Raw genomic sequence first — 21,953 nt, 5'->3', positions numbered from 1 at the left:
CCCAATTTCAAAACTATTTTGCTTTCATATTCTTCATGTTAGAGAATTTTAAGTTATTTTAGAGCTTGGCAATTTCATATTGGTCAACCTAATATGTCCTGTTTATGCCTGTAACCTCCTCATAGGGTTCAATAGATAATTATTGAATGAATAACGAAATATTGGGCCTCTCACTACTTACCCTTGCCTAAGTATACTCAAGGCTCCAAGTCAGATATTTGTTAGAATTATTTCTCTGAATGGGACAATCTGTCTTCATTTTAGCTACCTAGCCCCTGAACAAGCTTTCTTATTTGGGTGAATGCTATATCATACGAGTCTTAGTGGAAGTGAAGACCCCCACTACATAAACCAAAGGTGGTGAAAGAATCTTGGAAAAATATTTAACACATAATTTTTTTCCCAATGAATTTCTTAATAACGCCTCTTTGGAAACCAGTGCACTAAGGATTATAATATGGGGGAAATGTTCTAGACTAACATGATCTCACACAAAATATCTATGCATTCCTGAAAGAAGGGATCTAACTCTAGATTCTAGAGGGGGATATTTGTTATGGTCATTGCTATATATATAGTCTAAGAAGGCTTTGAAGGACTAAGTGGACATCAGTGGGATTCAATTTTTCCCTCAAACAGGATATTTTTCTAAGTTTTGATCCTGAGAACCACATTTTTTAAAGGAAAATTATGACTTTACTGAAAGGCAAGCAACTTAAATCATTAGAAGGCAGAATATTACCTATTATTTAATTAACCTACATTTATAATATAAGTAAGTTATCATTTAATTTTCACTAAGCTAACATTTATGGTAAAAATTTACCTATTCTTAGCAGTGACATAAGACCTAAAGTTCTTTAAAGTTTACTATAACCTAGTATGATTTTGTAATATCTATTTATCCACCTACCCAGACACACTGTAGTTTCATATTTGTGTTCAAGTGAGCCACTAAATTCCAATTCAATTTTTTCCTGTGTATCAAAAATGGCCTGACCAATCAAAGGCATATCAAAACATTTCCAGAATACAAGTATTATGCAGAACGGGGGAGATTTTTAAATTCTGGCAAATGAACTATGTATTTCTAAATGCTAACAGAATCATCAAAGTTGAATGAAAACGTTGCCTTGAATGTATTTTTTTAAAGTTCATCACAGGTAGAAGGTGAAGTACATGTTGATGAACTGTTCAAAAAAATTTTCTAACAAGTCCTTCTCCCTCTTTTCTTGTTTCTAGTTCTAGATATTACCACATCTCTTTGCCTGGCACACAGAATACTGTTTGTTATGGTTTCAATGTATAAACAAGCAATTATTTGATAAATGAAGTACTAAATACTGCAGATAAAAACTATATTTAAAAATTTCTACATTACTTTATTGAGTCAAAGGACAATCCAGGGGCATTGAAGACACTCTTCTAAGCAAAATAAAATAAAATAAAATGATAGCTAAAGAAAATTGTATATTTTTTCCTATTGCAATCTCTTAATCTTAAAGCTAATTAAGCTCATGTGCAGAGTGTTGAGGGTATGCCTGTAATCTAAATAAAAGGCAAAAAGAGAAAAATAAAACAATATTTTTGTGACTTAAAATATAAAAATGTTTTGCTGTTATCTAATACTCTTTTCGAGTTTAATAAAGCACAAATATCCCCTTACAAAAGTATTAATAGTTTACAATAATGTATTAACTCAGAAAACTAGTTAAAATGATGTCTAGAAAAGTATCCCTCTACCAAATGAAGACAAATGTTTATTTTGAGTCCATTTCTAAATCTGACACTTTTCTTTCACCAGATATTCTTTAATAAATAACCTCAGAAAAACAAATAGAGATCACCGGTTTTTAGAATGTACAAATACGTACAAATTCAGAATAAAATAACTGAGAATAAGAATACTTTTTTTTTTCTGAGCTAATCCATGCTCCCACAAATTTCTAGGACCTGGGATTTAAAGACAAAAGCCAAAGTGACAACATTTCTACTTATAATACATTTAAATGAGTGGCAGAGCAAGAACATTTACAAATCGATGAACATTTGAGTACAGAACACCTTTAAGCTTTTTGATCCAGGAACGCTTTTGGGATTCCTGTAAAATACACCACAGCCATTGCATAACAGAGCCCCTTTTCACAATAAGCCCCTTCGCACAAGGGCTTTAAGGACCTTGTGCTTTTATGAGTAAATCAAGTGATTATAGAGCCTTTAAAAGATTTTTAACCTCAAGGCATTATTTTAAGTCTTAAAAAAGCCTTTTAAATAGCTTAATATATTTTACTCAATTTTTTTAAACAAGGGTAAAATACTCCCTTGCACATTCTGTGCATTTTTTAAGTTTATGTTTTTATTTAATTAAGGAAGCACCATAAACTTAAAATAAGCAAAATAAGCTAAATATTATGTATCAGTCTTGAAGCATTCTTCTCGAAATTTTTCATTCTAATTTATGTCTTTTTGTTTTGTTTTTTACCTGATTATCTAGCCTGGCAAGACATTTCCCTTCTTTTCTCCTCGTGCCCCAGTATACAGACAATACATACGTATCATTATGAAGCCTGTATCTCTAAAATGCTCTCTATTTTATATTATTTCTTTTCTTTTATATTAGATTGCAAATCTTTATAACCATAGTAAGGTGAAAACTGAAAAAAAAAAAATTTTCTCACTCTCCCTTTTATATGGTGTTCAATAAAGACCTTGTTCTAACTACTGTGTTATAATTATTGGGAAGGATTCCTAAAATCACAATATGCTATTTCAATTTCTTTAAAATAATAAGTAAATTATTTAGTGTGAAAAAAATAAAACATTCTAATATAACTTTTAAAATTGTATATTGCTCAGTCCCAATTTAGACCAAGCACCCAGAATCCCCACTGATTTGAGAGACACAATCTAAAAGTTTTACTACTATGCTGAATTCTTGTTTTTTACGTAAGCAGGAATTTTCCCATATTGGTTAGATGAACTCTAACCAAATGCGAATGTTATCATGCGTACTTTCATTCCTTTCAACAGTATGTTACATGAAGGTAGGGACCATGTCTTTGTTTGCTCACCATTACATATACACAGTTAGCATACAGGAAGCTCTAAAAGAAAGATACAGAAATAGTTTAAGTTATATGAACCTATTTTTATAAACTAATTATGACAAAATCTTCTGAGTATGTACATATATTTATGTGCATGTGTGTTTAACTGGAAAGAAAAATAAGGAATGATACAGTCACTACGAGTGACACCCAGAGAGTGCTATTGTCAGGGGAAAGAAGGAAAAAAAAGGCACAAAAAATATGTAAAACTGATATCACAAATCATGATTATGGTAAAAAGTTATATTTTAATCTTTTAAATAATGGATCATTTAAGAACTATCTCAAATGGAGAAACTAAAAAAAAAATCAAAAGCATAACAAGATATATTAATATGGTATTTGCATTCTAGCAGAAACACAGCTGATAGATAAAAATAATATAGTTTCATACAGTGATAAGTCCTCTGAAAAACACTACAATTTAGGTAACAGACGGGGGAGATGGTCCTGTGGGTGCTACTGAAAGCCACCTGGTTCAGCGTGGTTGTCCAGAGGGCGGGGAGAGGAGCAGAGGGTTGAGGGCTGTGGCCGAGAGCACTGCAGCACCTACAGAAGGGGGTGTGGGGAAGGGGTGCACCGGGTGGCTGCCCAGGAGGCCCACCGGGAGCAAAGGGTGTGTCTCCCTCCAGGACATGGGGAATAAAGCCTGACCAAGGAGTCAGGCAGCATGAAGGCGCTGGTGACATTTGTGAAGGCAAGTAAAGCAGCGGGGCAGGATGAAAGTCTACCTGAGATGGCCCCCCACAAAGAAGAGGTGAGTAAGTGGAGGTGATGAGGCGACTCCTGCAGTGAGTCTCACTGTAAAGTGTCTTATGGGGTGGTGCAGGGATATGCGATGAATGCAGGGGCACGATGGGATAAACAGAGGCTTTCTAATAAAGGATATTTAATTTGTCATGTTTGTATACTGATCATGGGGAAAACCTATGATGCAGGAGAAAGAAGAGATAATTTCAAGAGGAAGCTCCATGAGAAGTGTGAGGAAAAGGCGTTTAACCTATAAGGGAAGGCTTAGGCTTAGGCTGGGGAAGGAACAATTAGATATGTGTTTATCCTTGAGGCACACATCAATATAGGATGAGAAAGGCCTTTCTCCTAAGAGTAGGTAATGCCTGAAGGTATTCCATTACATGTTATTAAAATCAATATAGATTTAAATCGCACCAGCTGTCCCTAGCCAAAGATCCACTACCAGCAATTTCAATCGAGAAAACCATGAATTTACATTATGACATTTTCTTGTTATTTAAACTATCCAAAATTATAGACTAAACAAGAGAATAGTATAAACATAAAATATATGAACAAATATTAATAGAGTGAGAAATATATATACTTTTTCAGTTATTCTATTATCCCAGTGCAATACAATTTCCATTAAAAAAATCCAACTCTGAACAAATCTATATATATTAGAAGAAAAAAGATAATTCGTATCTAAACCAGAACTGCATTCTTAGAAACTTCCCATATCGATGTGTCCTTCCTACTACACTAGCTATTCTACTGCGTGACAAGTAAGCTATGATTTCGAAATCACTGATTAATGCACTCCTAACTTATGCCAACAAGCACCAACATCTATTAAACTCATCTGTAGTATGAAAAAGAACCCCCCTGCCTTTCTTAAATGTTTTGTATGCTTAAAACTAGAGATTCCTTACACCTTGACAGCAAAAGCAGAACACTAATAGCAGCTAGAGCTGCAGCAATATTTTGCAACCAGTTTTTAATAGCAAAAGTCAGAGAAAGCAAGGAAAGACTTTTATTTCCCTATCTACAGTTGTAGGCACAAAACTATACAGTCACAGAAAATTCATGTAAACTCATTATAGGAATAATAAACTAATGTTGAATAAAAATGGCCAGTCTCCTTCTATTTATAACCCTTAATTTTCATCCACAATTACCCAAGTAATACACTTAATTCCATGTATAACTTTATACTTACAAACACAAAAATCTACAAAGATAGTTTTTAAAGATTTCTGAAAACATTTGACGTTACGTGTTTTAACTAACAATTCTACTTTCTCTACATATCCAGTTTTCTTTCTGTAAACAACAGGATGATTCAGGAACCTTTCGTGGCCCAACGAAGATAAGACATCACGATCTTTCTTCCCTATACAGCTGAGTAAAGGAGCTCAAATTCCCAACAAAAATCTTCTTACCCAGCAAAAACACTCCGGTAAAATCGTATTTTTATTATTCATTGTTTTTAGTTACCACCTTGCCATTAGTAAAATAAAAACATCCAAACGACTCTCTTGATCATATATAAACTCTTAATTTAGTCAGAATAATGATGGCACGAGAAACCAAAGCTAGAAACCCAAAGTACATTGACACAACACATTTTAAGTTCAGAGAGCAAAACACGGGCAAGCTTGGATTTTTACAACTAAACATGTGTTTATAAATCAGTCTGTCATCCCAGTTTTGAACAAAGTACTTGAATCCAAAAATAATTAAGTGGATAATGTAACCTGAGTACACAGAGACAGTCTCCACAGAAACAGATAAAGACTTGACACAAGAATAAGAGGTGATTGTTTTAATAAGTTGTGACTCAGGTGTTTGTTGTTTTGTTTTGTGTGTTTGTTCAGTTTGAAGGGCTTACCATCTTGCTGGCCATGAAGAGCCTGGGGACTCTGCATTCTTTCCTCAAGATTGGAGCTAAGATCAGAGTTCACAGCTGACATCCGTGTAGAGTCGCTCATATCAAATTCATCACTTTCTATTGAACTTTCATCCTGAAAATGGTTTTAAAATATCATCAAGCATCATAAGATATAATATATTTAAATAGTGATCACTTTATCAATAAGGCCAATTAGAGTTCAGCCAGTACTTTTACAGAACTCAGTAAAATATGTTACACATTAATAGATACTTGAAATAACAAATAATGGAATAATTTCTCCCTTTAAAGAATTTCAAGACTTGTAAAGATTCAAGCAATGTATCTTTGTTCAGGCAGATTTAAAAGGTAAAATAATACATTTAGGGAAGATGTAGTTGGGAATTTATCCTAAATTATGAAAGAATGGATTTTTTAATTAGCCAAAAACTGCCTAAAGGAGTCAATCGCAAAACATAGCATAAAGAGAAATATATGTTTTGATCTTAAAAATGAGTGACCTAATAAAATATTACAAGCAAAAATCTTAGATTGCAATAAAAAAAAAAACTTTAAAAGCTATTCATTGGCAAATAGGATGGACTCTAGTAACAGACAAACTTACATGGCCAGATTCAAAGCCCACATTGCTGGAGAGCAAGATAACCCTAGCACATCCTTTTTTTCTTATGAGCGAATATAAATTGTACTGCAACCACAAAAAGGAATTTAGGTAAAGTGTGGAAGATACATTTAGCAAAAGCCTGTTCACCAAACAGCTAAATTAGCCAAAGGCTGGTTTGTCAAATGGCCAATTTGTCAAAACCTGTCAAATATTAAACCAAATCTAAATATTTTGCAGAAGCCATTTCACTGAAGCAAACCCTTTGGAGAACTGACTTTTGGACAAATGGTGTGCTTATGTAGACAGGAAGGCCCGAGAAACCTGTGTAAAATATTGTAAATATTTTATTGAAATCACTAGGCTTGACTTTCATTTGTAAATATTTGATGTGAACATTTAGCATTAATATAATGAGTAGCAGCAGTGCTGTTATTTGTGTTGTAAACACTGTTCTTTATATTTGTTCACTCACTTCATCTTCATCACAGCTGTGAGTTAGGTACCAGGATTCATCCAATTTTACAGATTGAGAAATTGAGGGACAGAGCAGTTAGAATAACTTATCTCACTGTTATATACCAGAACTGGGATTCCTATGAAGTCATCGACTTGAGAAAATAGCTTTCTGAATTACTAAGTTACCTTGGCTTTATAAATGACATCTTGGGACAGCAAAGAAGTTGCCATGGTTAGGGAACTGAACATTCTAATAGACTAACAAATTGGCATTCTGGCCCACAGGTCGGGTCAAAGTGACTTTGATGCCCTTCCTTTACCAAAGCTCTGATCATGTCTGGGGATACTGAGTAGCACTAGTTCTTTATTAATTCGCAAGAACAAGCCACCCTGTGAGGCCTCTGGGCAACCAGCCACATAGTCATCTCCTGGTGGCATATCCTCTCCCTCGGTACATTATGTTTTCTCCAATTCTAAATTCCAAGAAAATCTAAAGCATCTGAAATAAATATATAAGTTAAAAGGAGAGAAAAATAACATAATTCAATGTGAACATCAATGTCATCAACGTGTACCATATACATACGTATATATGCACACATAGCTAGGTGGCATAGCTACCCAGTATAGACACTATAGTGCCTGTGATGCCAGTATTTTAGGTACATTCTCTAGAGTCAAACTGTTTGGTTCAAATCCTTAATCAAGTTATCTAACCATTTGTGCCTCATTTCCTCTTCTGTAAAACAGAAATAATAATATTAATCTCACAGGGCTATACAAGGATTGAGGGAATATATTATTTGAAGTAGTCAGACTAGTCAGATACACATAATAAGGACAAAACTGCTTGATATTGTTATGTAGAACATATAACAAATTCTACATATATAAGATTCATATTCATTATATGAACACATATAAAAATAAAAGTAAATATAATGGTAAAGATGAGCATCATGTGTTTATAAAGTAGGTTTGTATTTCACATAAACATTGTCTTTATAATAAGCATTTATTATGTATACTAGACATGGTTAACTACATGTAACCTAGTAAAATATTTTTTCCATAGTGTGTGTGTGTGTGTGTGTGTGTGTGTATAATAAAACCATCTGAGATATATGTGTCTATAGCCTCAGTACTAAAGTCTTGGACTCCCTCATTTGTGATACTTTCCTCTGAAGTTTCTAGCACTTTACCAAGGCTAGCTCAATGGAGGTCAGTTAAGGAAAATGAACCTTCTTGGGAATAAACAAATTCCCACATAGCACTAAGGTAGATGTGCTAAGACAGAGAATCTCTATGGTCTCCATCTGTGCAATCCTGGTGACATTCCTTTCATTTAAAAATAAATTAACGTCTTCGAAATGCCATCATGCTTAACAAGACAGTCATGGTTATCAAATGCCATTCTGACTTGTGAAAAAGAACATGGGTATTTCCATTTTACCTCATCTTGCTGTGAGTTTAGCAGCTGCAGTTTCATGTGCTTCATATAGGCCATGGTAATGGGCATGTTGTAGTCAATCATGCTGGTCACCAAAGTGGGAGGTTTTCCATTATCTGCAATAAAACATTTTTAATGGGTAATGAAAGTGGTACGGCATTCTACCTGTAATTTCAGAATGATTCAATTTGTTCAAATTGAAATAAGATTCTAGATACCAAGTGTTTAGGGTATTGCAAGCATTAGAGATAGATTGAGAAAAAATAACTGGTAAGTTTCTATAAAGGTATATTGCGACAAATTAGCACTAAGGATAAATTAGTTATTTCTAATTACAGGGGAGCTTTTGATATCCTGGGTAACAATAAGCAAAGGCAATATAGTAATTAAACACAATTATTTGTACTGCAAACTTACTTTATAAACGTACTTGCTCTTTTTTCTTCCCCCCAGTCTACTTACTTTTCCTCCAACACACGGGACTAAACTAGCCTAAATGTACGTTTGAGATTAAATTAATCTCAGAGAATTTCATAGATTAGAAAAATGATCTAGATAATTTTTAAGGCAAGCTAATGCCAAATTACAATTTGCATGTAAAATTTTTCAGTGAAGGGACTCTATACTATTCATTACTTTTAGATATGTAATTGGCAGATTTAAAAGGACACCAAAGGAACATCCATTTCCTTGCTGAATATATCTTAAATACCACAAAATACACACAAGTGAAAATTAAAACATTATTTTAGAAAAAATTATTTTTCACAGTCAAAACTGCCTTTCTTGGGCACTGAACTGCTCTCTAAGTGGATATTCAAAGTTCACTGCCTCCTACTTGAATAAATGAGATGATCTGACTTGTTGAACTGTTTCAGTCTACCGCGTTTTTATTAAAATGTGAGATATAAATTGCCATGATGAATAAAATTACTTTAAATCTCACGATTTGACACTGCGGCTACCTTTATGATCGGTTCCATCTGGGTTTAAATGCATTCTTTTCTGGCACTCTGAGCAGCTCATTAGAAATCGTGTCACCGCTTCTCTTGGTAGGAAGGCATAGCTCTCTGAAATCTGCAATGATTCACAAAATAGAAGTGTTATTATATAAGCTGACTGAGCGTGATTCAACAGAAATGATCATTGTATTTCCAAGTAAGACGCATTATTCCGTAATGGCAGGAAGCACAATGAGAGCATGCACATGCATCATTTCAAGAAATATCTATCCAACTTCACTGCATGTCTCTTAATAAGTTAATAATTCGATGTGGAGGAAAAAAACCGACCACATCTGAATGGATATCTGTTTAAATTTCTGCATTTCTTTTAGTAAAAATAATCGCAGTGTACAGAGATTATTGTGAATTTTCCTTATTAAAAATTGCCAACATTGTTTTTAAAAATTAGTGCTAGCATCATCAAAATTTTATCCAATTTTACATCTAGATTTTTTAAATTTGCCCCAAGTAGAAACAATAAACTTTGGATTTTTGTATTAATAAGCATTTCTTCATTATTGCTTTTCACAATATTTTAAGCGGAAATAAAAGGGAATTCTAACCGTACTCATGTATCTATTTACTGCAGTTAATCATCCCTTCCACAGAAAATGACACACTTGGAAATGCATTTTGGCCACCTATTTTGTTACTTTATATCAGTTTTTTAAAATAATTTATGCCCATAATAGCTCACATTGATTGTCAGAGCAAGCTTTCCCCATGCCCTCCCTATACAGAGCTTCTATTTTCAGAACCACAATCTAGAGCCAAGTTATCAATATATCAATATTCCTCTCATTATGTTTTTAAGTATTAACTTTCAAAAAACAAGCTATTTCTCTCATCAAAGCAAATTGTTTCTGAAGTGAAATGGATAGGTTGTTCAGCATCCCTAAATAAAAGTTAATGCTGACTCGGTGCTACTAAGAAGCTGACACCAGGCACTAGTTTTGCACCAGGGCACTAACACTGGCACATGGAGTACAAGGTAACCGGAGGCGTCAGTAAGTTGTAAATTAGACATAAATGCCACAGACAATGTCTCAGTTACATAATTACTGTTGTGAACACTAATATATTTTAAGTTTGTAGAAAGGGCAAAGAACATGCACCTCGTGTGTAACTGAATACAAATCTACAGCAATTCCGTCAGTGGTGACAAGGCTAACTTTTGCTTATCCACGCTGCAGAAGCAGCTGAGCATTGAGGAAACCCTACGTATTAAGATCTAAAATTGTATAGCATATTTTTCTGAATTTAATATTAAAATCAGTTTGTATCACTTAGCCTAGCCCCTTGACGCTCAGGAAAAGAAGCCATGAGGACACCAAAGAGAAGGAACAAGACTATAACTAAAATCTACCATGGATGATCCATAGACAGGTAACTAAATTTCAACTTTGCTAGGACTTGAAGTATGGAACTTTGATTTTTAATATAATTATCATTTGTGAATTAAGATGTCCAGCTTTTTAAAAATACTTCTTCATACTATACAAGGACTTGTGGAAGAAAAATAAGCAGAACATTTTTAAATTATTTCATTCAACTGTTTCATATTAGCTATTAATAAGAAAAAAATATAGATACAATTTAAATCCTCACTCTCTTTTATACACACACATAAGCACACACACACACACAAATTTGATTCCTGATCATCTGTTTTGCAGAGGGAACTAAGACCTTTGCCTGATTTATTTATCTGACTAGAGATCTTTTTTTCTGACTCTCTCTATTTCACAATAATGCATTAGCAAAAAAAAAAAAAAAGTTTATGATGCACGCCCAGTCCTTCTACTGTATTTTTTTAGTCCACGTTTTGTTACATCCCATTGGAACTAACAGGGCTGACCAGTAAATTCATTAACAAGATTTGAGAAGAATGCTCCGTTGATTTTAATACAGGATTTCTCTTAAATCTTTTCTTACATAAAAGAGAAATCCTCCATTGAAAGAAAGCCAGGCAAGCGATGGGGCTGAAGAGATGCTCCATTGCGTCTGTGGCCCTGACGCGCGCTCCACAATCCGCCCCCTTTCCAGTGCTGACAAGCACTCGTGTAGGAACCCCTCCGGGACGGATTTATGATTGACCCGACTTAATCGTACTACTTGTCCTAGCTCTACTTAGCTCTAGGTCTATCTGTCTTGGAACTATTATTAATCACATTATATTTCTTTTATAGTTTTACTCTTAGAAACAAGTAACCTGTAATGGTCACAAATACGTTTGTGTTCATGTGCACCTGTGTGCATGAAATGACATAAGGTCCCACTGTGTGTCTTAGAAAAGATTTTTAGCAAGTATTTGGTCGCATTGTTCTCTGTGGCGGTATTCTGGCATAGCGTTTGCCGTGCTACCATTTGACCTTGTGAATGTCCGTGGCTTTCTGAAGAAAGAACAGACAGTACTTCTTAAAAACTCTACAACTATAAAGCCAAATTCTGGCAGTTCTCAAGTGCCACTCACCTTCCCCTCAACACAGATCAGTTAAGGTAAAAATGGCAGCTATACAAAAAGAAATTGAAATAAAAACAAATAGCAGAGTTTTATCTTCAGAAATAAATGCCCTTCTTACTTGGATCTGAGCACACAAAGTTATATAAAGTTATAAAAATTAACAAAGCTAATTAATCAATACAATGCAATAAATGATTGCTTTGCTATACTTTTTCAGACTATGTGTCTCAATTACATGAAAGAAGTTTATCTCATTAATTTAAGCCATAAAGTTTTGTAAACTGAGAGCAAAATTGATAACAGAATCTTTTAAAACAGGATTATTTGTACCATGTCTCTCTTCCTCAGCACCCTTCCTCTCGAATTTTAACTTCAATTTCTGAACATTTCTAATAGAAAGGCCTTCTACATTTACTCAGCTTGTACATAAACCTGCAATCCCCTGGTTCTTGAGATGGTAGAGAGTTGACAATTCTCGAAATTAAGATTCTTGTTCATTATATGGTAACTATTACTCACTTTGACCATTTTACACAAAAGGAGACGTTTCTGAAACGGTATGTGAGTGTTTAAAGTTTTCTATTGCATGCTTAGTAAGTGGATTATGCTAAGTAAGAATTTTACATGGGTTTTATCATTTAACCCTTAAAACAATCCCAGGAATAGATTATTATCATCACCATTATCACCTCTTTTTAATGAATGAGGAAACTAAGCTTGAGAGAGGTTATGTAATTTGTCAAACAAGGAGAGAGGGCTCAGGTAATAATCTGGTTTCAGAGCTTGTCGCTTTAGTCACTGCATTTTATATCCTTTCTGGTCAGCAGTACTAAAAAATGAAAGAGAGAGAGACAGAGAGATAGAGACAGAGGGACAGGGAGGCAGAGAGAGACTGTCTCATCCATAAAGAGTTGCAACATTAACCTCACAGAATAGGTTAATTATGCTAAATTTTTTAGAATGTTCCCTAGTGTGAGGTTCTTTATAAAATCCTCTAACCAGTTTGGGGTGACCCTCTGAATACACGTGGCAGCCAAGCACTCTGTACCTTGTCTCAGGTTACAAAGTCCCACAAGAAACACATTAAACTGCACAATAACAACACAGAGTTCCACCTGGAGGAAATTAGCAGGCCATCTGTTCTGTTCCAGCAGAACTGTGAGCTGAAGTCAGAGATGTTCAACTGCTGTGCCAGGGCACACTGGGCTGCTGCAAGAGGCACACTGGTGCGTGCAATAATTTTTAAAAACATGCAATAACTGACTATTTAGTCAGAGGTGCTGACCTCTTTTCCCTTAGACTGTGAAATAAAAAATGGCAACAACCAACACAACAATAGCCATCCAGTGTGAATGCATCAAAATTATACCTATTTTTAAATGGTGATGAAAAACTTAATTTAAAAAAAAATTATACCTATTTTTTGTCAGATCAGCAAAAAATATATTTTTTGGTGTGCTGCAAAATTTACTTAGTAGTTTATGTGTGCCATGAGATGAAAAAGATTGAAAGTCGCTGAAGTCACCTACTTCTAAAGGAATAGGACTTCTAATTGTTAAAAGAAATTTACCAGTAGAGAAGTCATTCTTGGTTTAAGATTTGTACGTAACGCATGAGATGAAATAGAGACACTGCAAGACACTGGCGAATCATGAGCATAAGCAGGCACTTTTTAAAGCAAAACAAAACAAAACAAAGCAACATGCTAAATTCAAAAGATGTATCCATGTTACTAAATACCAGTAATGTGGAAGAGTCGTGGGCAAGTGCTAAATTTCATTATCAGCTCCTTTCCTCCGCAGAGTGATGTCCTGGCAGAGTTTGCTCCATTTCAGCCACTGAGCTTTGGTGCAAAATATAATTGGCCTAATAACAATACTTTTAAAAATTACCTTCTCCACCTTTGCTTTGTAAAATGAATTTAGAGAACAGCAATAATACCTTTATTTTACTGGAATAGTAACATTAAAGCCATGGTTTTTTGCCAAATACCATGCAGTACTCTCATGGAAAGATTTGTCCCTGGGGCCAAACATTTGACATTTTCTCTAATGAACACTCTTGGGATCATGAATAAAGAATAAATTACAAATAATCACCTAGTGAAATTTGTTTAATTCTACCATACGGATTATGATTTTTAATATTTAATATTATATTCTATCACAAACCACCTGAAATGCACATAACTGGATAATTAAACTATAGAAAATTTATTTTTCAAAACTAATAAAATTGAATATTCTTCAACAGAGCCTATAAATCCAAATGCTATTAAAGACCCCAAAAAGTCCTGATTCACAAAGATAAAGCACACCATAATCCAGAGACGCCCCTACCCAAGGAAGTAACGTCTTGGTTCTGGACAACATCTCAAGTCCAACCAGCACCACTCTGCCTTTCTCTGGTTTACACATTCTACATCTTTAAACGCATTTGAAAGGAGGCCACAAGGACACACACAGCTTGCAAATGCTTTCACATTTGCCTGTAACATTCGGCCCAGGCATTTTTAGATGTTACAAAATCGAAATGTCCAGCCAGTGATTTGCTCTATATTTATATGGGTTCTCTTTTCCCCATTTCATGCATGAGAAAAGATGAGTAGTGAACATCTTCTACAGAGGAAATTATTAATTTGTGGAGGTGCATATGAGACAGTCTTGTAAAGACTTTTTATTTTTTTAAATATGTTTTTATTGATTTCAGAGGGAGGAGGGGAGAGGGAAAGAGAGAGAGAGATAGAAGCATCAATGATGAGAGAGTCATTGAAGGGCTGCCTCCTGCGCGCCCCCCACTGGGGATAGAGCGGGGAACCCGACCATGTGTCCTGACCGGGAATCGAACTGTGACCTCCTGGATCATAGATTGATGCTCAACCGCTGAGCCACGCAGCCAGCCTGAAGACAATTTTCAACTAAACATTTATTTATTCAACAAATATCTATTGAATACAACAACACTGTACTGTAATTATCTCTGAATTCTGCTAAATATCATTCTATACCACTAATGTGACTTGATATATCAAATTATTGGAATCACCAGGTGGTCATTGTTTGGTTAATTTTAAAGTGATTCAGGAAAATACTTTTATCCAGACAACATAAATATAAATACTCTTTGGTAAAAAGTACATTTATAGTAAGAATAAAATGTTATAAAAAGCCAGACATTTGGCTTGTGTAATTAAATATGCATTCACTCTGGACCTCAACAATTCTTGCTTCAGAATCTTAACTACTATTTCAGAAAGACCGTGCTAGGTTGTATCTGTAGGACCTATAAACATCTGCTAAATAGCCAACTAAATTCCTGTTCCTTAATAGTGTCTCTAACCCAAACCAGGATGCTGCTAGATTCGCACTTTAGCCCCAAACTCACCTCTGCTCCTCTGGCAAAAGATTCTTGCACTTTGTTTAGGTTCCTGTCAACCCTGCAGCACTGACGTTTTGCTATGACTCTGGCACTGTTATCACTTACTCCATCCAGTATGCTAGTTTCAGTTCCAATCACTGTCCACTATTTCTTTCCCTTCTTTCTTCTCTGGTCATTTTCTACATTCAGTCTTCACACCCACTCATCAGCTCCCAGGCCTACTCAGGAATATCTTGGATTGATTTTTAAATAGGATTAAGGCTGCTAGCTAAAATACAGCACACACAATTAAATTTGAATTCCAGTTAAGCATGCAATATTGGGACTAACATATTAAAAATTATTGTTTATCTGAAATTCAAATGTAACTGGGCATCTTGTATCTTGTTAAATCTGACCACTTTACAGTGTACATTTATCTAAGGTGAATGAAAATATGGATTAGAGCCTGAAGGTAATTTAAAATTTGGAACAAATTGATATGCAAGAAAAACCTAAGAATATGCCAAGAGCAGAAGTGAGAAGCAGGGTAGTGGAAGTGATTGGGGGCAATCTGCAGGTGACCTGAAATCACAGGGCCCAATTTAACCAATGACTTCCAACTTTTTAGACCAACAACACAAATATGAATACATTTTACATCATAAACTAGTATAAATACACAGTTATGTGATATTCATTTCTTTGCATCTACTTTACTTTTTTAAAATCTATCTTTATTGTTGAAAGTATTACAGGTGTGCCATTTTCCCCCCCAATTGACCCCCTCCACCTCGCTCCCACCCCTTCCCCAGGCCTTCAGCCCGTTATTGACTGTGTCCATGGGTTATGCCTATATGCATATAACTTCTTCCCACCCTCCACCCCCCTTCCCTCTTTCCTCTGAAATATGATCGTCTGTTACATGCGTCAATGTCTCTGGATCTATTTAGTTTGTCAGACTCTTTTGTTCATTAGCTACTTCACTTTTTAAGTCATCACAACCCACTAAACTGACTTAACAACTCACTAATGGGTTGTGCTACGCAATGTAAAAATCACCGGTCAAAGGCAGAGCAATGCCAATGCTGGCCGTCAATTCAAACATACTTATTGTGGCGCTGAGAGATGGTGATGGTCTGTGGCCACGTTTGAAATGAAGGCTGGGAAATCCAAAGCAGTTCTAGGGCAGGCCGGACTATGTTTAGACAGGCCGGGTTACATTGTAGACAGCCAAAAGCAATTTGGGGACCTGAGGCACAGGCACGAAATGCAGGGTGAGAGGAATGAAAAGCAAACGTGGTGCAGCGACAGAGGGCGGCGTCCGGCCGGGATGGAGACATGGTACCAGGTGAGGCAAAAGGCAGGCACTCAGTTTGGGCGAAGGCACAGAAACCCGCTAGGTGATGAAAGGAAACCAGGGGAGGACAGCAGAGAGGTAGCAGCATTCCGGCAACACCAGCGGAATATGGCATGAGGTCGCAAGAAGTAGAATGTGATGTAAGTTAGTTACAAATAATTTTTATTGGAAATAGCTTTTCTTTCATTGATTCCACTTCGAATGTAGCTGGATTGTTTTGCGAAGAAACACCTTTATTTTCTTTTCATATAATAAAATAATGGTGAACATCTTTAGTTTGGAGTTGCATTTTGCAATAATTAAAATAGTCATCAATAGAGCAAATGAGACAATATCAAAAAGAGTCAAACCCAAGCCCTGGCCGTGGTTAGAGCACTGGCCCCCACACCGAAGGGTCATGGGTTCAATTCCAGGTCAAGGGCAAGCACCCGGGTTGCAGGTTCCATCCCAGCCCCAGGTGGGGCGCGTGTGGGAGGCAACCGATCAGTGCGCCTCACGTTGCTGTTTCTCTCTCTCTCTCTCCTCTCTCTCCCTCCCTCCCTTCCACTTTCTCTAAAAATCAATTTAAAAAATGTCCTCAGGTGAGGGTTAACAACAATAAGAGAGTCCAACTCGTGTTACGGCTCTAAAGTTGTGGGTGCCATTTTTGTGTCACTTCTTATGTTAGAGTATTTAGCCGTTACAGAACTGACTGTCGTAACGGAGAATTCTTATATTAGATGAAAGAAATGAGCGGACGGGCACTGAAAAAGGTTTTCTTCATACGTTTCCTAATAGTAAAATAAAGAGAGTCCATAAATAGAGCATGTAAATAAAATGACTCGGCAAACCAAGCATTTGTACAATTACTCGAGCATGAAGCACTCACTGCGCTACAATATGCAGTCACACCTGGAGGTAAGGGACATTGACTTCTCTTGATCTTCCCCGAAAAGCGTGTATGGTCTGACGTATGTATAGGACTTTGACCGGGGCTTAGGTGAGAACAGGCAGAATTCAGCCGTCCTGATCTCAGGCGCACAGGCCCACTCGAGCCCCCGGCTCCTGCCGCAGCCCCCGCTGCAGCCCGCCGGCCGGCGGGAGGCCGGGAGCCGAGGACACTGCGCAGGGTCGCTCAGAGGAGGCAGGAGCTGGCCGTCCCAGGGGAAAGGGCAGAGAACGCAGGGCGGGCTGCATTCCACAGGGAGCCCAGCACGGCCGAGGCTCCACGGCGGGCAGAGTGCAGAGCCTGTGACATGCTGGCCACGTGCCGCCGATACAGACTCATCCTCTGGTGCTTGAATGGCTCAGCCACCGGCAGGGAAGGAAAGCATTTTCCTGAGATACTGAGTAGACGCCTGGCCGCATGGTTTCCTTTATAAAATGTCTCTCAGCGTGGGGCGTTTACTGTGCTTTAAATGGGACTTTTGAAAATGGGGAGTACGGATGCATTTTATCCCAGTAACTAGGGTCTGTGTTATTGGAACTTAACGCTCAAGGGTTAAGGAGATTAAATGCCCGGAGCACGCGGGGCAATGCCAACTGTCTGCCCAAAAAGCCTCGAGTGCCTCATTGAGAAATACTGCTGTAGACTGTGGGTGGGGCAAAGTAGGCTGACAGTTGTGAGTTCATGAAACACAGAATTTATCCTTGTATTATTATTTATTAATTATTGTATTATTTTCCATACAAACAACTGTAAAGCTACTTTTACCCCACCCTATATACAAATAACTACACAACTCATGGATACATGTAACAAAAGATATCATATTTGCATGTTCTCTACAGAACAGGAAAAGCACACCAAGGTAGAAATTTTGGGGTCCAAATCCCAAATTCTCAGAAGCGGCAGCTAAGTCACCACATCAGTTTCTTTCAGGATTCCCCTCCTTTCCAATTACTACGGTCAGGGAGCAGAGCCGTGCTCGGACATGGTCGGGCTATAAGTTGACTGGAGAGGACAGTCCCAGAAAAAAGAAAGTGGAGGGGAGGGTCAGGGGCAGAGCAGATAAAAAGATTTAAAAAATAGGTCAAGGGTGGTTTCTTTTTACATGCCATGAAATGACTAAGACCGATACTAATAAAGCTAGTAAATAATCTCAATTCTGGGAAAGTCATGAATGAAGACATGGGTGGGTGATATGCATAGGTCACTGAAGAGCACAGATGAAACAAAGAAGGAAGCAGACCTTACAATGTCTAATTAATGGGGTGGGGAGCTGTTTACAGCATCTGTCACCCTACAAGCAGCTTCATACAGGTTTGAAGCACTTATTGTTAAAAACATTACATATATTATTTCTGACCTTCCAAACAAACCTACTAATAACCCATGCCAAAATTATACATATAGACCTTTCCTTATCAGGATTTAAATCCAAATCTAGGTGATATCAGAGAGGGCACTGTTTTCTACTACCTCACACTAGTGCTTCCTATTACATTTTATCTAAATTACATACACATGTAGGTATTTATACAGGTGCACACATGCACATACTTTAGGAGATTCAAAAGATTTTATTTAATGCAGCATCACAGTACCCAGGAATGGCTAAATCTCTGGATCTGAGTGGTGTAAGTGTTAAATATCCTGAGCAGTTTTAAAAGCTGCATTGGCTCATTTTCACCACAAGGGTGCACTAAAGTAGCAATTTACTAGGCTGGGCATAAAGAGTTAATGAGGTTCCTCCAAGGTTAATCCCTTTCAAGGAACACATCTATTTACTGGGATAGTATTGTTTAATACAAACATTAGTAATGACAGAGTTTGCAACATTAGCTGATGATAAACTGGTTTGGGTGAGCTCTTATATCTTTTGATGGTCTCCACACTATCTTCCGAGTATAAAGCATTTTGCACTATTACTCTTGCCCACCTGTGCTAATTCTAACTACACCTGTATGAGAAACAAATCATTTTTGATAAATGGCAGTACACTATTCTGTTTTAGGATTGCTGTTTAATACTCTAACTGCCATGCCACTGATTATTTTTCTTTCTGAGATGTTTTAGACATCAGACATTAGTCTGAATAATATTTAGTTATCAAAAACAGTGGGACTGTTCTAACATACAGTGAATTTAATACTATTTAAATTTAGTGACTGTCTTCGAGACTTAGAAATCACCTGTGTGAAACCTATACGTGTGTGTGGAATCCACGGGTGTAGGTGTATATCTGATAAAATAAACCAATGTGTGAAAAAAGTAATGTGTTTATATCCTGCCTCAAAGATGATAGCATTATTTAATGGAGCATCAGAATTTTCCCTGAAAAGCAAACAGGAAGCACTTGTGTTAAATGATGCATTTGCCTTATTCAGAGCCTCCGAAATTGCATAAATCCACTCACTGTTCAATGCAAACATGAGTTATACAGGGCACAGTCTTTCCAGCCATGGGCTACAGCTTTGATTTAATTTCATTATTTCTGTTTATAGTAGCTTCGTTATACTATTTAGTTGGTATCAAAACGGCAAGGGCTTCAAGAGCAAAGGGGGTTTATTGCTTCAGCAAGTGCTTCCTGAGACAGGTCTCCTGCTAAGCTGTGCCTACACAGCGACGTGAGAAACAGGCATGGTCTCCCACCATCAGGGGTTACATGAGAGTTTTAACATCTACTCCGGCCACACAGAAAGAAAAACAAACAAACAAAAGGGACCTCACAAAAGTACCGTAAAATATATATAACTGAGTGATATTTTATACTAATAAACTCTCCAAGGTGAACTAGGTATAAAATCTACTTCTAAATCACTGACTTCTTGTATAACAGTATCATGGAGTTCAATATTAGGGAATGTCTATAAAAACATTTAAATTTGGAATAATTTTACGTTTTTATCTCTATTTGATAGCCAGAACAGTTATTTACTTAAGCCACTCTAGTTTATAATAATAAAAATGAAATGAACAATGCCATCTGTGTTGAAAAGGCAATGTCCTATATTTGTTTATTTGCTATATGATTGGTGCCAACCTATTACTCACTTCACTGTGTACCTTAGCACAGTAGTGGCCCCATACACACTATTATCATTGGTGTTATTCTTTCAGAGCTTTAAGAAAACTGAAATATAACCTTCTCATTTTATATATGAGCAAACTGTGCCCTGAGCCAGGAAAAAAAAAAGGTTAAATTAATAGTTTGGAACTCCTTGGATTATAGTTAAGTGCTATTTTTTCATAGTAAAATGGCTACAAGTTTTGTTTAAGTCTTACTATATGTTGACAAGAATTCTGAGAAGTTTTACATGACAAGCTAGCAGAAACTATTGCAAGTTAAAATATCCTATTGAGCAGTAGAGATGATGAACCAATGTCCTTTTATTTCTTTTAAAGGACAAAAATGCTGCTAATTAAAGTTTTAAGGTTAAGTGTTCTTGATCTGATAGAATAAAGATTTTCCTTTTTTAATTTTCAAATAGGAACATAGAAATTCTGCATAATATATTATTTTTCTATAGTATGTACCTGGAAAGAAATATTCAATAAACATTGAAAGCAAATTCTTTAAACAGAGCCAGTTTTTAATTTTTCCCCAAAATTAACTTAACAGAATTAACCTCTGGGAAAAGCAAATGAAATAACTAATATTTCATAGTCTCATAATCTTTTAAGAGAACTCCTAAACCCAGGGACTCTAGTCTTCTTTCCTGTTTTCCGTCAGCTCAGTCAAACCTTGGTTAAAAGTTACACTGAGGATTTCCAGGGATAGTGACACCTACAGGATGCACACAAAAAATGCACAGGTTAATACCATTCCTATCTCCCAACAAACAGGCATGGGGCAGGCAGAGGAAATTATATCCATAATATAATTAGAGCAGTGGTAGACTCGTGTTAATTGTCCTGTTTTTTCTACCTGTAACATGGGTAGTGATTGGATAAAGAAGAAGAAATAACAATATTCAAAGGTTTACCATATGTCAAGCACTTCACACATTTTAACTCATTTATTTTACCTCACCATGTATACCATTATCTCCCTCTAGACAGAAACGAGGGGGAAAAGTAAGTAATTTGCCAAAAGTGACAGATAGAAAATGCTAGATTTGAAATTTGAAACTGAGTTGGTCTGGCTTCCAGCCTATTTTCTTTTAGCTATAGCATATACTCTCCACTCTGAATTAAACGAACGTAATTTCTGGCAGCTATATATGTAATACATGTAAGCTTACTGTACCACACTACAAGTTGTGTGTATGTGTTTACATACACACACACATATATACAGACTGTTCTTCTGTTGACTATTCTAACTTTACCCCTTAGCTCCTGGATTTCTACCAGTTACTCTAATTTTCCATGTTTTTTCAAGAAAGAGCCTTGAAACTTAATCCTTTAACGGGACCCTGATTTAAGAACATTCTGAAAAGGCAGCTGCTTCCTGTGAAAGAATGCAAGTGATAGAAGACATCCACAGAAGAGGGATGCATTCCCTGAAGGCGAGCTCAGGCTGAAGCTGAGAAGAGATAGACTAGAAGACAAAATAACATCCCACATTAGTTTTTATAAT

General features: G+C 36.4%; 1 protein-coding gene across 9 annotated transcripts in view; it reads right to left on the bottom strand.

The window, feature by feature from the left end:
- The window catches only part of NOL4 (nucleolar protein 4), a 244,283-nt gene that overhangs the window by 151,919 nt on the left and 70,411 nt on the right, over positions 1-21,953 (bottom strand). For all 9 annotated transcript variants that reach the window (XM_081149207.1, XM_081149210.1, XM_081149209.1 and 6 more), the window contains 3 exons: positions 9,230-9,341; positions 8,268-8,380; positions 5,734-5,866 (listed from right to left, as the gene is read on the bottom strand). In XM_081149207.1, coding sequence (XP_081005333.1) covers positions 5,734-5,866; positions 8,268-8,380; positions 9,230-9,341 — 358 coding nt within the window. The remainder of the gene's footprint in view (positions 1-5,733; positions 5,867-8,267; positions 8,381-9,229; positions 9,342-21,953) is intronic.

The sequence above is a fragment of the Miniopterus schreibersii genome (assembly GCF_964146895.1).
Source record: "Miniopterus schreibersii genome assembly, chromosome: 10".
Classification (NCBI taxonomy): Eukaryota; Metazoa; Chordata; class Mammalia; order Chiroptera; family Miniopteridae; genus Miniopterus; species Miniopterus schreibersii.
The sequence above is the reverse complement of the archived record's forward strand: the minus strand, read 5'-3'. Positions and strand labels throughout refer to the sequence as shown.